At 44.3% G+C, this 14316-nt stretch overlaps 1 protein-coding gene across 4 annotated transcripts in view; it reads left to right on the forward strand.

Moving 5' to 3' along the window:
- Window positions 1-14316, forward strand: part of LOC119161079 (nose resistant to fluoxetine protein 6) — a 265186-nt gene that overhangs the window by 123638 nt on the left and 127232 nt on the right. For 3 of the 4 annotated variants that reach the window (XM_075879976.1, XM_037413410.2, XM_037413411.2), the window contains one exon: window positions 6869-7086. In XM_075879976.1, the coding sequence (XP_075736091.1) occupies window positions 6869-7086 (218 nt within the window). Of the gene's footprint in view, window positions 1-1076; window positions 1249-6868; window positions 7087-14316 lie in introns of those variants that run through there. The other variant, XM_075879977.1, reaches the window with a different exon arrangement.

The raw sequence follows: 14316 nt of genomic DNA on the forward strand, positions 1-14316 counted from the left end.
CGCTTTTGTAATGAGTTGCAATGCGCTCAGTCGCTGTTGGGCGAACCTCCGTCTCACTCCGAGAGGTTGTAATTGCACCGGATCTCTCAGTTCAACACGTGTCTGAAGCACTCTCATTCGGGACGTATACGCACGCGACGTCCGACATGGCGAAAGCGGGCGAACTAACAATGGCACGCGGACGAGGGAGCGGACCTCGGTATGTGTAATTGCACACCTCTGTATAAAAGTCGGGGCCTGGCGGCACGCTTACGGTCACAGCCACCTGATCTCGCTGGAAGTAAATAGATGCATGGCTGACCTTGGACGGACTAGGAGCGCCCTTGCACAAGGAAGCTCTTGTCTCCGTTCGTGCACGCCACACTAGCGGCGAAATACAGAAAAGGAAAGGGTGGCCGGGATAAAACACGCACTAGAAAAAGTTTCAGTAAAAAAAAGAGCCACAGACAAAAAAAAAAGAGAACGCCAGCGAAGGCGGAAGGCTCCCTTGCAAAGCTGTCTTGCCAGAAGCGGAGTACACATGCCCGACTTCTGTACGCTGTTTCCTGCATTGGTTCATTTGAATGCGGCTTGGCACGCACGTGACACGACCCGCTGCGTCCGTACGTGGCTCGCATGACCGAAGCCGTGGATCGGCCAGCTGTGCACCGTGACGCCGGCATATTTCGAATGATCGGGACGTCGATGTTAGTATTAAGCACGTCACGTATTAAGCGTGGCTGCCAGTTTCCGTTGATTTGCCTTTCTCTTTCTCGCGCAGCATCTGCGTAACCTATCTGTCATTTTGCCGCCGGCTATATAGCATGGTGCCAGACTTACGCAGTCAAGCGCAATAAGGTGATTAGATTGTACCCGTGCGGCTCCTCAGGTATGCTACCAGGCGCCTATAGCTTTACCTTCGATTACAATTCGCATTCATAATATGCTGATTTCTCTTTGACGTAGCGCACTAAACAACTTCTAATCAGACATTTCCGTTCGCCTATATATTCTCGCACTCTGCGTGGCATGTGACCCTTTTATGATACCTTTAAAGTGACGTTTCAAGCATTAGAAACTTGGATGTCGCTTAAGCTTCACCTTCAGGAAGAGCACAACGCGTTAGCGTTATTGGACCCTGTTCTCGTCACGTTCTCAAATACTAGCCCAGTTACGCCTCTCGGTGGACACCTAAACCTTGTTACAAGAAAAGAAAGTCTGTGCGCGTGCAAACTGGCTGTTTCAAACTGTTCCAGTGCGCCTTTTCAAGTAAGTACCTACATGCGCGAAGTTCCTGCCAAGACATCATTCTTTCTTTTGATATGTGAGGTTTAACTTCCCAAAACTACCATATGACTATGAGAGACAACGTAGTGGAGGGCTCCGGAAATGTCGACCACCTGGGGTTCTTTAACGTGCACACAAATCTGAGCTCACGGGCCTACAATGTTTCCGCCTCCATCGTAAATGCAGCCGCCACAGCCGGGATTCGATCCCACGACCTGCGGGTCAGCATCCGAGTGCCTTAGCCACTAGACCACCGCGGCGAGGCATTCTTTCTTTTGGGAGTTTGCGAGCCACCCACTGTTCGTCCGTGAAGGCATCACATGCACCTGCGCAGATGAACATGTTGTTGATGGTCTCTTTGGTAACGTTAATTAATTACGCTTGGGTGCTTTGTAATAGGCGGGCCTTTAAACGCACCCGTCGTTGCGTGATTCGTATGCTTTCACGCCCAGGCTGATTCTATGGCTCTGCCACATGGCGTTGCGTGTTTCAATGGCACTCTTAGCCTTACCTACGTAACATCCGCATGGTGTTTTTTTTTCGACCTTGCTTTGATGGGAGCACACGCACACTTGCCACGCCGAAAAACCTTGGTTCGATTCCCACACGAGCCGAAAATTAATAATGCTGATTTGTTATCCTCCTCTTTGAACTTTCGCACAGTACCATCGACGCAGCTAGTGAAATTAGTGAAAAACGAGCTTTTTCTAGCGTTTTCATATAGTAAAGATCAGACAAAATCAGAATGGGTCAGGGAACAAACAAATACCCAACATTCTGTTGAAATTAAACGAAAGAAATAACCCTCGATTGGCCATCGCACAGCAACCAGTGCAAAACTGTAGCGATGGAATGGTTACCAACGAACATGAGGAACGCATGCGAGGACGGCTATGAAATAGATGGAGGGAGTATGAGTTTTATTGAAACAGAGCAGTGGGTGGATTTCTGCGCAGTGAGGCCCCTCTTCAAGAACACCGCTGGCCGCAGCGGCCTGCCGATCTTGACCTGTGTTCGCCGGCTGTCTTCTCAAGCGCCATGTTGGCAAATTGCGTCTCCCACAACCACTTCGTTCACATTTGTCGTGTATTGCCGTAGCCGATCGAGATTGGTTGCTCAGAACGATATCCAATTTTCCCAGTCACGTGGGAGCCGTTTCCACTTTGTGCCTGCGAACATCTCAGTGCTGTTTCTACCGCTCATTCGGGGCCAGGAACACAACTTTCCCTGAATCAGTATTGCGCATTTCCAGATAAATAGTCGCTACAGCCGTTCGAGCGGCCGTAATGGCGGTAACTTATTTCAATATTTCAGTTTGCGTTAGTGACGCTATCATAGGCACAATGCCTTTTGAAGTGTTCCTCTTTTTTTTCCTCCATGAGAACACGTATAAAACACAAAAAACATGTCTGTCGGACATTATCATGTGGGCGAAGCGTCCCAACACGTCGTTATCAGCGTCCAATAACCGGATGTTACAAAAAGTATTGTGTATATCAAATAATATGCAAACACGCAATGCTTTCTGGTTCAATTGGACCTTATATCTTTAATGCAGCCTTTACCAGACGACATGAACTCACAGAATTGCAGCATATTGCCCATCGTCTGTCGACGAATGTACTGAGCGTTTATAACTCATACACGCGCCTCAATTTTTATGTATGTATTACGACTACACATATGCACCTCTCTCCCGCCACCATATGTGTGTAAATGTCCGGTATGTGCCACCTATCGGCTTATGAGCTGGGCGCCACTGTGATTGGACGACTCATTGAGGTCGACAGCACTTTGATTGGCTGACACTGTGCCGTCCAATCAAAGATTGCACCAACTGGTCCGGCATTGTTTGACAGCAAAGGTCATCAAAGAGCGGTGAGAAAAGCGGTGTGCTCCGGTTCCGAGTTTATATTTTGTGTTTATTCTATTTCTATTATGAAAATGCTGTAGACCCGTGGGCTCATATTTGGGTGTACGTTCAAGAACCCCACGTGGTCAAAATTTCCGGAGCCCTCGACTACGGCATCTCTCATAATCATATGGTGGTTTCGGGACGTTAAAACCCAAAAATCTATCAATTCTATTTCTATTCTTTCTCCCCTACTAGCACTGCATTATTTCTGGAATGCATTCTAAAGCCGCGAGGACGCCTCATCTCGCACTGAAATTTACAGATTTCTCAAGACTCGGGAGAACGTTATCTTTTGTTAAATCTCTCCATTTCAAAAAATTTGTAGTCATTAGCTCACTACTATAATATTTACAATCTTCTGTCTGCAAGCAATGTCTGTCATGGAGGACCTAACAAAAACTAAACAATTTCCCACTGTAACAATACGCGTGTGCATTGATCATGGGTATTGTTATAGCAAAAAAAAGTGTTTTTTTTTCTTTTTAATAGCCTGAATGTGCTCCATTCCAAAACGAATATCTAACGGCTGCGCATTAATCACTGCAGCACAACGTGGTTGATGATAGCATCTATCCGCAAGAACAATTTTATTTTGCACAATCGGCTTGACAGTGCTCGTTGTCAATACCTTTCTGTAAGCAAACGACATCGCTACGCCAACCTTTCTTCGCTGGGGAGCCATAACTTTCAACGCCTGGTTTCACGTTGCTGCTATCGTTGACTAACGACCCTGTGATGAAAAACGGGCTGACATGTAATGGGACATACTGGCCTTCTGACCAGTCTTCTCTCCGTAAGTTACGCTGGAATAAACCCTTATTATGCACCTCTGCGCATTAAGTATCAAAAAATCTCATCCCAGAACACTCCTCTCCTCGGGGGCCTCATAAGCAGACTGGGCGTACTAGCCAGAGGAGATGCTGTGACGTGATGCTACATCGATATGGGGTGGAAACGTGGGCGAGTTGAAATCGACGCACACGTAATCTTTTCGTCACTTTTATTTTTTCACAATAACATTACAACTACTAGCAATAACATAACCTGCTCTTTACTTGGCATCATTTTCTGTTGGTTGTCTATTGGGCGCGAGGACATACCGTGGCGCCACCATGCAAAGGCGTCCCTGTGACGTACGTGGTTGGATTGTTCCGCTGCCTCTTGTGCGCAGCCCGCAGGCGCATTCGCGTCTCCTTTTTTATTGTTATTCTTGTACTTTAATCAACGAAATTAGTAAAACAGTGATGCAGCTTCTTCCCTGACTGTACGAAGTGCTAAATAACTGTCCCTGAAAAGTGTTATGGTTCTCACAATGCCTGACTGCCGGCGCCATCTGCTAAGATCACCTAAATGAAGAAAGCATGGTATAGCCGAGCGCGCTGCCTCTGTAAAAGGTGACGACTCATTCCGTGTCAAGTCAATTGATTTATATGTGGGGTTGAACGTCCCAAAACCACCACATGATTATGAGAGATGCCGTAGTGGAGGGCTCCGGAAATTTCGACCACCTGGGGTTCTTTAACGTGCACCCGAATCTGAGCACACGGGCCTACAACATTTCCGCCTCCATCGGAAATGCAGCAGCCGCAGCCGGAATTCGATCCCGCGACCTGCGGGTCAGCAGCTGAGTACCTTAGCCACTAGACCACCACGGCGGGGCCTGTTTTTACCGTCAATAAATGTCTTAGCCCTTCTGTGTCCTTTCTTCGTGTTTAAAGCACGGCCCCTGAAATAACGTGTTTAGCAAACTTATAAGCACCAGCTCGCCCAAGAACCAGTTCTTTTACAGATACCGTCGTGAATTTAAACACACTTTGGAACGAAATGGGAAAACCGTGCTTCTATACTTGTCTCTCGGCCTGTATGAGCAGCCCATGCGTAGATTCTCTGATAATAAATCTTTTTCGTGGCTTAACATTGGTTTCTGAAGTAAAACAGTACCTGATGATTAACTATAGGAGTAAATAAAGAGTGCGCCTACAGATTTGTGGTAACGTTTCGAGGAGAAAATGAATTCTCTTTGTCATAACTTAAGTTTCAGCAAGGCTAAGGATTACCGGCAGTCCCGTTCACAAGTGTATTTTGTGTAGTTGTACTTTAGTTATTTTATTTTTCTTAGGGTGAATGCTGCTCAGACTCAATAGACGCATTTGGCTGCAAGGATAGTGCAATGGACTTGAGGGCGCTGCGAGGTGTACCAAAAGCATGTCGCTCACTTGTCTCGTAAGTCTCAAAAAGGACAAATACACCTATGAATACGTAGACAATCAGCGGCAGCATTCTCGGTCCTAATTAAGGTGTTTAATGTTTCTGTTATTTTAACGTCACTTATTACATGCAATACATGCAACGTCACTTAATATATTTATGTAGTTGTGTTGTTTGTTCTACCGCCTATACGTAATTATTCCACGTGACGTATAGTTTATCTGTTCGCTAGAGACATTATTAGGGACATAATTTTTGCATTTTGATATTTTATTGGGTCACGTATTATTGATATTGTTAGGTTACTGCGAGAGCATGTTGTTTGACGTGTGTGTTTTTTTTAATCGTCCTCGTATTACAGAAAACGTTGTTAAGCATACGTAGGTAAACCATGTGTGCTGTGCGCTCTTGTACGAAAACAGCGCAAAAAGAACGGAGCACGAGAATAAGACACAGTACATACCTCGCCCAATTTGTGCCGATTTTGCACAAGATACAGCAAATCCAACTCGCCCACTTCTCTACCTTGTTGTACGCTCGAACCCTTCAAGATCTATCTGGTAACCAGAGCCTTATTCGTGCGCCAACATCTTGTTATAATATATCATGTTTATGAATAGTCTTATTTGTTTCTTTGTTTTTGTTATGTTTCTTTTATCTGAGATCACTAAACTATGGTATTATGAAGCCTCTTCAAGCCACAGTTCAGTTGTATATGTGATCTCTATATTTCACATTTATGAATAACTCATTTATTTTTTGCTCATTTTTCTATTTACCTATGTATCTACGCATTATTGCGGATGAAGTTTCGTCAGGTGCTTCACAACGTCTGTGCTGCTTTTTTTTCGGTTCCAAACTCCTTTTCCTTCTCGAGTCTGCCCGTCCCCTTGCTCATGGGACGTCTGTTTTCTAATTAACCTTCCCTCAGTCCTTCCTCTCATTCAAACTCTGTCCTATCAATAGTGGGTTGCTCCGAATGAATGGTCGTAGAAAAGTTATCAACATTCACATAAATGCAACCCTAGACCAAACACCGTTGAAGTGGTCCCGAAGTCACATTTCACAGATGCAACCTTTATTTTTGAAAAAAAATGTTATACGCAACATTCAAAGGTAGAAAAAATCCGCATGTCAGCAGTCTACAAAGTTTTTCCAGGCATTTTGGTGGTTGGCTTAAGTACCATCAAAAGGGATATATAAATAGATAGCTAACGTGTTGATACATGGGATAAATTTTTAATAAAAACAATTTTAACATTCTACTTAAAACCTGAATAAACATCTCGTTAAGTTCATTCGTGAGTGTACGTAGTGGTAAAACTAAAAAAGTGCATTTTTTTTGCATAATTTCTGGGTATGCACTGTTTACAACATCATTACGGGAAAACTTCGGTTATTTTGCTCCCGTCTCTATCTGCTGGTTTGTTCCGAGTCAAACAAATGAAAGTTTGTTTCCCGTTGTGTTTGCGCACCCAGTGCTGGACTCCATTGGGCGTCCCCCGTCTGGCATCCTGGACGTGACCATGTCGGACTATGGCGACTACGACCAGTGCCTCGAGGTGGTGTCGCTGACGCGCTCCGGTGACGAGGACTTCCGCGGACAGCACTGCAACATCCAGGTCGAGCACCCGCACATACCCGCTCTCACGAAGCACGCCATCGCACGCCTGCCGCAGATACTCAAGGAGGACTCGGTGAGTGCTGCCCCAATATCGTGAACGTGTAATCTTACATTAGTTGTCCTTTAAAAAGTACATTAAAGAGGGACACTGACTTGGTTTACATTAACACACCGTACTCCAAGAATTCTATTGTCATACGTTTCACTATCATCCGTTCATTATTAGCGGAGAAAATGAAGGTTTCATTTTTTTAATTTCGCGCCTAAATTTCCGTGCGTGACGTAAGAAATTTCAAAATGTATTTTCGGCATTTTTGTGGCATAGACTTGATGAAGTTTTCTGAAACTTTGTACGCTGAATATTGCACATACAGATTACAGTGTACTTTGTTTTTATCGATTGGAAGCTACGTAGGACCCTGTAGATGCCTTCGAGATTCTTACCTCACAGTGTTTTATGTGAGAATTCCAAGTCGGCGTCGTCACTTGCATTTTATTTTTGCGCGTTTTATCGCTTAAGCGTCGTGTCGTGGTAAAAGTGGTGTTTTTGGTATTATGAAATTGTATTTTACTAATGCATGAAAAATATGTTTGCTCTTTAGTGTCCCTTTAGAACGAGGCTCTATATATCCAGGTCCCGGCGGATTGCGTCCTCGGGCAGCAGACGCGTAGAGCAACACATTTCGGCAAACCGATTAACTCGACTAATACGACAATCCAGCATCAAAAAATGCACGTGGCCTAAAAGTCAACACAATGGTTTGTGATCTCACCGACATGGCACGTTGAGGTGATGTATATGCCTCAAAGATAAGACCACTTGCATAACAAACGCACGACGTACAAATTTGTACTTTCAAAACAACCAAGTTTCTTTTTTTTCCGCTGCAGCATTCTTTCTCAAAGTGGGTTCCGCAAGCCCCTCCCCGGGTTTCGCGAGACACTGATAAATTTTCCCTGGTTCCACGCTTGTCAAGTCACCTAAATGGTGAACCCGAGTGCGATCGGCCTAGAGAACCTCCATTTTTTCACGTCCAATTGCCACTAAGTACATCTCGGTGCATAACACAAACACGCGAGCTGCACAATAAATCCCACCAGCAGGTTGTAAACGAACACTCTTAAAACGGGCGGCGTGGTTAATCTATTGCGCTTGCCTTATAATATCACCATGTGCCCTTCTCCTGTTTGAAAGTAGGTGCCCAAGATAAGGCAGTGGTCATTCTGCAGCCTTTTTCAACAACGTCTGCTTGTGAGCAGGTTTTTTGACGCAAGCATATCTGAGAAATAGGCACAGGCATCGGCTGAACATAGCAGCCGACGTGTGGCTGGCGCCTGAGTCTCGCATAGATTTTTTGGTGCAACGAAAGTAGTTCAGTTGCATGTCAGTGAAAAAAAGTTTTGTTATACCCTTCGTTTGATTTGAATTGCATGAGAATGTAGCGTGAACCGATATAAATATGCTTCTATGAAAGCGACGGTGTTGGGAAGGGGGGGGGGGAGGTTTCTTGGCCTTTAATGGAGCTTATAGCGGGGTTTCTTGGGACTAACATGCTTCAGAAACTCTGTATTACAGGAATTCGTTTTGAGACCTCTGATGAGATAATAAGCGTCATGCGCATGAAAAAAGCAAGGATCTGTGTCGATAGCTTGTTATTCACTCGACGTAGTCAATAATCACAATAAATAAATTCACTATCCCAATATGCACTACACCAGATCGCCATATCAGCTTCGCTGCCTTCCATCTTCGCAATGGTGAAAAGGCTGTGGCGTGCTTCTTTTTGTTACGTTTTATGCCTCTCAATCCGACTTACCGACCACTGCCACACGTCAAGTTGGAAGAAGACGCGCAGCCGCACGCAGTGCTGGGTTTTTTGCAACACCACGAGATGGCACTCGCCTCCGCGCATTTGTAGTCGCAGGAACAGACTACTGACTTTACGCATTCGAACAGCAGCGGTGCAGGCCTCGCTGAGGTCAGAAAGTACAAAGAAAAAAATCAGACAGCTCGCCTTCGAACATCCGCAGCTGCACCGTAATTAGAAAGTCAACGTTTTTTCGCTAATGGAAATTTCGCGGCAAAAGAAAAGGAACCGCGACGCTTTGCTCATGCTATATTAATTTCTGCTATCAAATAATGCGAGGAGGACAACATCAGAGCTTTCTTTTTTTTTTTGGCTTGACGCAACCTTAATGAGAACCAGCAGACAAACAAGCCACGGGAAGTATAGGGGATATTATTTGTATAGTAGTTACGACATAACTGTGCAGAAAGTAGCGTGGACGAAAAAAACAACCTGCCGGCAGCAGGCATCTGACCTGGAACATCAAAATGGCGCTTCCAGTGATATACCAGATCAGCTACGGGGTCGGTCGACATTCCGTTCACTTGTTCGGGCATATCTGTGAGCGGCGCTAGCTAACACTCTTAGGTTTGCGAGTGCAAGGCGTTAGCCACTGAGGTACGAAGGAGCACCAACACTCTTAGGTTTAGTTGCAGAGCTATTCTCAATAAAGTGGACGAGAAGATGTCCACCAACATGGCTCGATTGGTAGAGCATCGATCTAACGAGTTCTTAGTTCAATAAATGAAGGATAGAACGCCTGAAAGAAGCTGCCTTTCCTCCTCAACGCCCTCGTTTAAAACTAAAGAAGACGTCAGGTGATGTTAACAGTGTGCATGCGCTAAGGAAGACAATCTGCACTTACTGGAATGCTGAAGTCATTCCTTGTTTACATTCTATTGCTGATCAGCTGAATAAAAATGTACATTGAATTTGCGACTTACCTTCTTTTACTGCTTGACATGATCTGAAAAAAAAATTATCGGTCACTCAGAGAAGCTCTGAAATGAGTTACTGCTTCTCGTTATCTCCGGCATACAACCCGGTTCGAAACAAATAATCGCGAAAGCATCTGCACTCATCTAATCAGTCCACCGGGCAACAATTTCTTCATTATGGTATTCAGCCGGGGCTGGGGCGTCGCCGTATGCTATAGACCAGAAATCACAACGCGATAAATTGCGCAACAATCTCGCAGTCACAACTTCTACGGGTGATTCGCCGATCGGCTGCGCTTCTTGGCAATGTTTGTTTTGCGAAGGTAATCCGTAGAGCTGATGAGTCTAACATCGTTATTACTAGATAAAGCGAGATAAAAACCAATGTGGACCCAAGAAAATTGACGCACATGTGTCATACCCCCTTCGCATTACTTCTAACGCAAACCCTAAGAGAGAAGGCTGGGAGGCCGCCCTGCTCGGCTGCTGGGACCTTCAGGCCAAGCAGGCCTTGGTCCAGAAAACCAGGACGGTGGCTTTAACCCTTGGAGTCCGAGAACAGGGATTCTACCTAGTATGTAGGGACCGCTAAAGGGGCCCTAGACCTCTCTTTTGTAAAAAGATTTTCACCACCCCAACTACCACCAGGCAAGCGTAAAAAATATAAAATTACAAAGAAGGCTTAAACTGAAATAGAATTTAGAGGTTAATCTGCAGTGTTTATTTCAGTACTGTGCAAAAGGAATAGACTTCGCTGATGCAGTTATGTGAATTCTTGTGTATCAAGGCCATCCAAAGGAAGCGCCCACTAAAGGTTAAAAAAAACTAATGAAAAGACATGCACACTTTGCTGCGCACATCCCAGCGTGTGGCTGGGTGGTACGCTTTTGTGAGGCCAGAATTTCAGGCCGGTCATCAAAAACACGGCTCAGGTGGCCGCGGATCGAAGTTCTCTTCACCGGGAAAAATTCGTAATATTTCCCTTCTTCATTCAAAGCTTCAGTCTCGCCTTCCTCCACCCCATTTTTGTTTGCGCTCTCTCACATGAATGTTAAAAGGTCACAGACCGCAAAACAAAAGAAGAAGAATATTCTCGCTCTTTCGCCAGGCAGCCTTAAATTTGGATTTCCTCGCTGCTCTAATGCGCGCCCACATCGTGTACTGTGCAGCTGCTACCGAATAGTCATAAACTTCCAACTTTCAGGAAGCTCAAAATACTCTCAGAGCCAGTGGTCTCTAAAATTTTGACGCCGACTATGTACAAGTTGGGCCAACTTAACTTTGAAACATAGTCCTTCAATACTTTTGAAGCTATTAAGGGAGTATCACCACAGTGTTTGCTCGAGTTGCTTGCACTGCGTCGCAAGAATATTAATCAGGAGACCTACAAATATTTCCGCAGACTTGCAGCACGCCCCTTAAAAAAAGTAAACAAAGAAATGCGGAGTCACACAGTGTACCTAAAAAGAGGCCGAAATGGCCGTGTTTTACCCAGTTACAGTGTTATTGTTTTTTTAAGCAATTCACCCCACTCATCATCACCGTTAAAAGGGCCCCTGAAGCAGCTGAGGCTCACGATGCTCTTTGTTTGTTGTTCTTTTTTCGTTTTCAATACTGCATGCGTAAGATCAGGCTGAATGCAACGCAGGAAACATCCTGATACCCGATCAGTCGTGCGAAACGATACTGTGCTATTTTTTCTTCCCCTCTTTCGTCTTCGCCAAATCCGCGGACATGTCGGCTCAACCATTGATACTAAACTCTTTCAACGGTTATTTCCATGTTTAATAAAGCGACAATGCGTGCCCTCATGCAACAATGATAAAGATCACGAAGAGGAGTCGCCCTGCGACTGTTGGGACTACAAATGACATTATACACTCCTAAATATAACAAATAACATTGTGAATTACCTTTATAGAATGTCCGAAATTTGTAATAATATTGTATTGTACAATGTAGCTGACAAAAATTAGTGACATTACAAATCGTTCATTTCGACAAGTAACGAAAGTGCTTTGTAATTATTTTGGAAAAGTAATGAACTTACTCTGAAATTACTGCAAGAAATGTTATTCAAGCACCATTATTAATGTCATCCGAGTTAAAATGCTACGTTGCTTTTATACGTGCCTACCTCAATCTCACGCTTTCAGTTTGGTACATCAGACTAACCTGTTCACACTTGGCTTTTGTTTTTTTTTGCCATTTTTATGCCATATAATGCAGCGGGCGCGTTACGTTTTAGCTAAAAGTAATTGCGAAGGTAGTAATTTCTGGCGTGTAATAATTAGCTGAATTACAAAACTGTCAGTCAACAAAATTATTTCACGTTATTTTACTCCTTACAGCAAAATTAATTCAATTGCGGTAGTTTCAACACTGCCAAGTTTGGCTCTTACAAAACACTTCTGTTGTTGCAGTGCTCATGACGATTTTTAAGGTGATTTAGTCGAATTCAAGGCATCACTGTTTTTATCATTGTTTACGAGTCCTTCCACGATACATTGAACGGACGCTTGACGCTTCCAACAGCTCATATTACGTACTCGTTTTTCTTTTCAGGGTGAAAGAGTGCCTCTCAGGCCGAGTGAAGTATGAAGTTTCGCATCTAGGGCGGTAATGATTATTAACAATTAAGCGCCTATTGTAAACACATATTTGGAATGATACGTATTGCACGCACTGCACGACCAAAGAGTAATATGTCATATGTCGCACGTGAATGGCTAACCCCCTTCCGCTGCCACGTTGATCGTTGCTTTTTTTAATTTTTATAGGTATAAAGCTGAACTAACCTGTCCCATTTCTGTCTTCAACGAGTGTATTCCGTTTCTTTTGACCACCACAACGCATTGTTTTCTGCATGTTCCGGCTTCTTGCAGTGCTATAGTTCTCATAGATATTCTTATTAGCACCGGACTGTCATGACCAGTCCTAATAGTTATGTAAAAAAAGGTGCATGGGCAGTGATACAACTGTCTGTATTTCTTGATGTGCTTTCTAAACACATAACTAGTTTAAACTGCCTTTAGACTCGTAATGCTGTTGCCATGATTTCGAAGTTTTACTTCACGAATTCATACCTTTTTCACTCACACTTGTTAATTCAACACAAACGCAGAGTTTACTTCAATCACGAATAAATGGGTATTTCTGTCAGTAACTTACGCTAGCGAGTAATTACAATGCTATCAATAGAATTATCAATCATCATTGTACGCTAACTTTAAATAGCGTGCAGTAGTTTGCAGAATGATTCACTATTGCATCGATGTCATTCGTTGGCCGTTTCCCGATAGCATCCTCGTTTCTAGCTTATTTTTCGTTAAATTTTCACTCGTCAACTTATCTCTACCTCAATAAAACTTAGCGTTCTTTTTGGTGTGTGTTTTTTCTTCTCCGATTTAATTTTACAAACAAATGTGCAACAACATAACAATGCGAGAAGCTAATGCTAAATCTTTAAGTTGTTGTTTTTTTCTAAATACAGTCATCTATGTCCATTTCTTTTTTTTTTTTGCTTTTATGTCTTCCGAATACATCATTTTATTTCCGTTTGTTTTTTGCCAATGCCACGATGTCATCATTAGACCCGCCGTATAGTGGAGAACCCCGGGTCAATTTAAACCACCTGGAATTCTTTAACGTGCACTTGAATCTAAGTACACGGGCGTACTTTGCCTTTCCCCATCAGTGCCTGGAGTTTTTTAAGGTGCTCCTGAATACAAGTACCCCCGCAGGGGCACCTGCGCAAGTAGGCGTTTGGTGTGTAGCGACACCACAGACCCGAGCTAACGGGAAAGTTTTGACTCCCTCCCACGCCTAGCCGTGCGTGGCTTTGCCGTGTCCGGGGAAAAGGGGATTTTGGGGGTTGAGCTGACGCTGGGTGATTGGACCTTTAAGGCCCCCCGGCAGAGGCAACACACCCCTTTGGCCCCGGCTTCACGTAGACGGCACCCCTGGGCTGACCCACCCAGGGGAAATCGGCAGTCGCCTTTTCCTATCTCTCTCTCTCCCTACATCTTCGTCTTTATCTCTTACTATTTATCTGTCCTGTCTTCTACTCTCTTCTGTTTACTTCCAAATTTCCTGGCGGCAAGGGTTAACCTTGTGTAATTACCCAACCTTGGGTAGTTATATCTGGTTATAGCGGCGATGTATTACTGGCGCCTTCAAGTGTTCTACCTTGTAGCGTCCCCCTGTTGGGCTCGGTGGTGGGTGGTCACCATCGCCGCCGAACATGAAATGCACCACATGGCAAAATCTTTCCCCCCTTAGAATGATTGGTCCCTGAAAAGGAACCGCACCGATGAAAGCTACAAACGAACCAGAAGCGATTGTGACCACTTCCCACGCTTTTTAGTCATACACTCTCTGGCAGATAACGTCTCAGTTGCAGGACTGTCGGTTTTCCTGATAGCTAAAACCCTTGCTAACTTAATAGGCAAAAAGTACGACGCAAAGAAACTGTCATCCGGTGATCTTCTTGTTGAAGTAAGCCTGAAACAGCATGCA

Source organism: Rhipicephalus microplus, chromosome X (genome assembly GCF_043290135.1).
Source record: "Rhipicephalus microplus isolate Deutch F79 chromosome X, USDA_Rmic, whole genome shotgun sequence".
Taxonomy (NCBI): domain Eukaryota; kingdom Metazoa; phylum Arthropoda; class Arachnida; order Ixodida; family Ixodidae; genus Rhipicephalus; species Rhipicephalus microplus.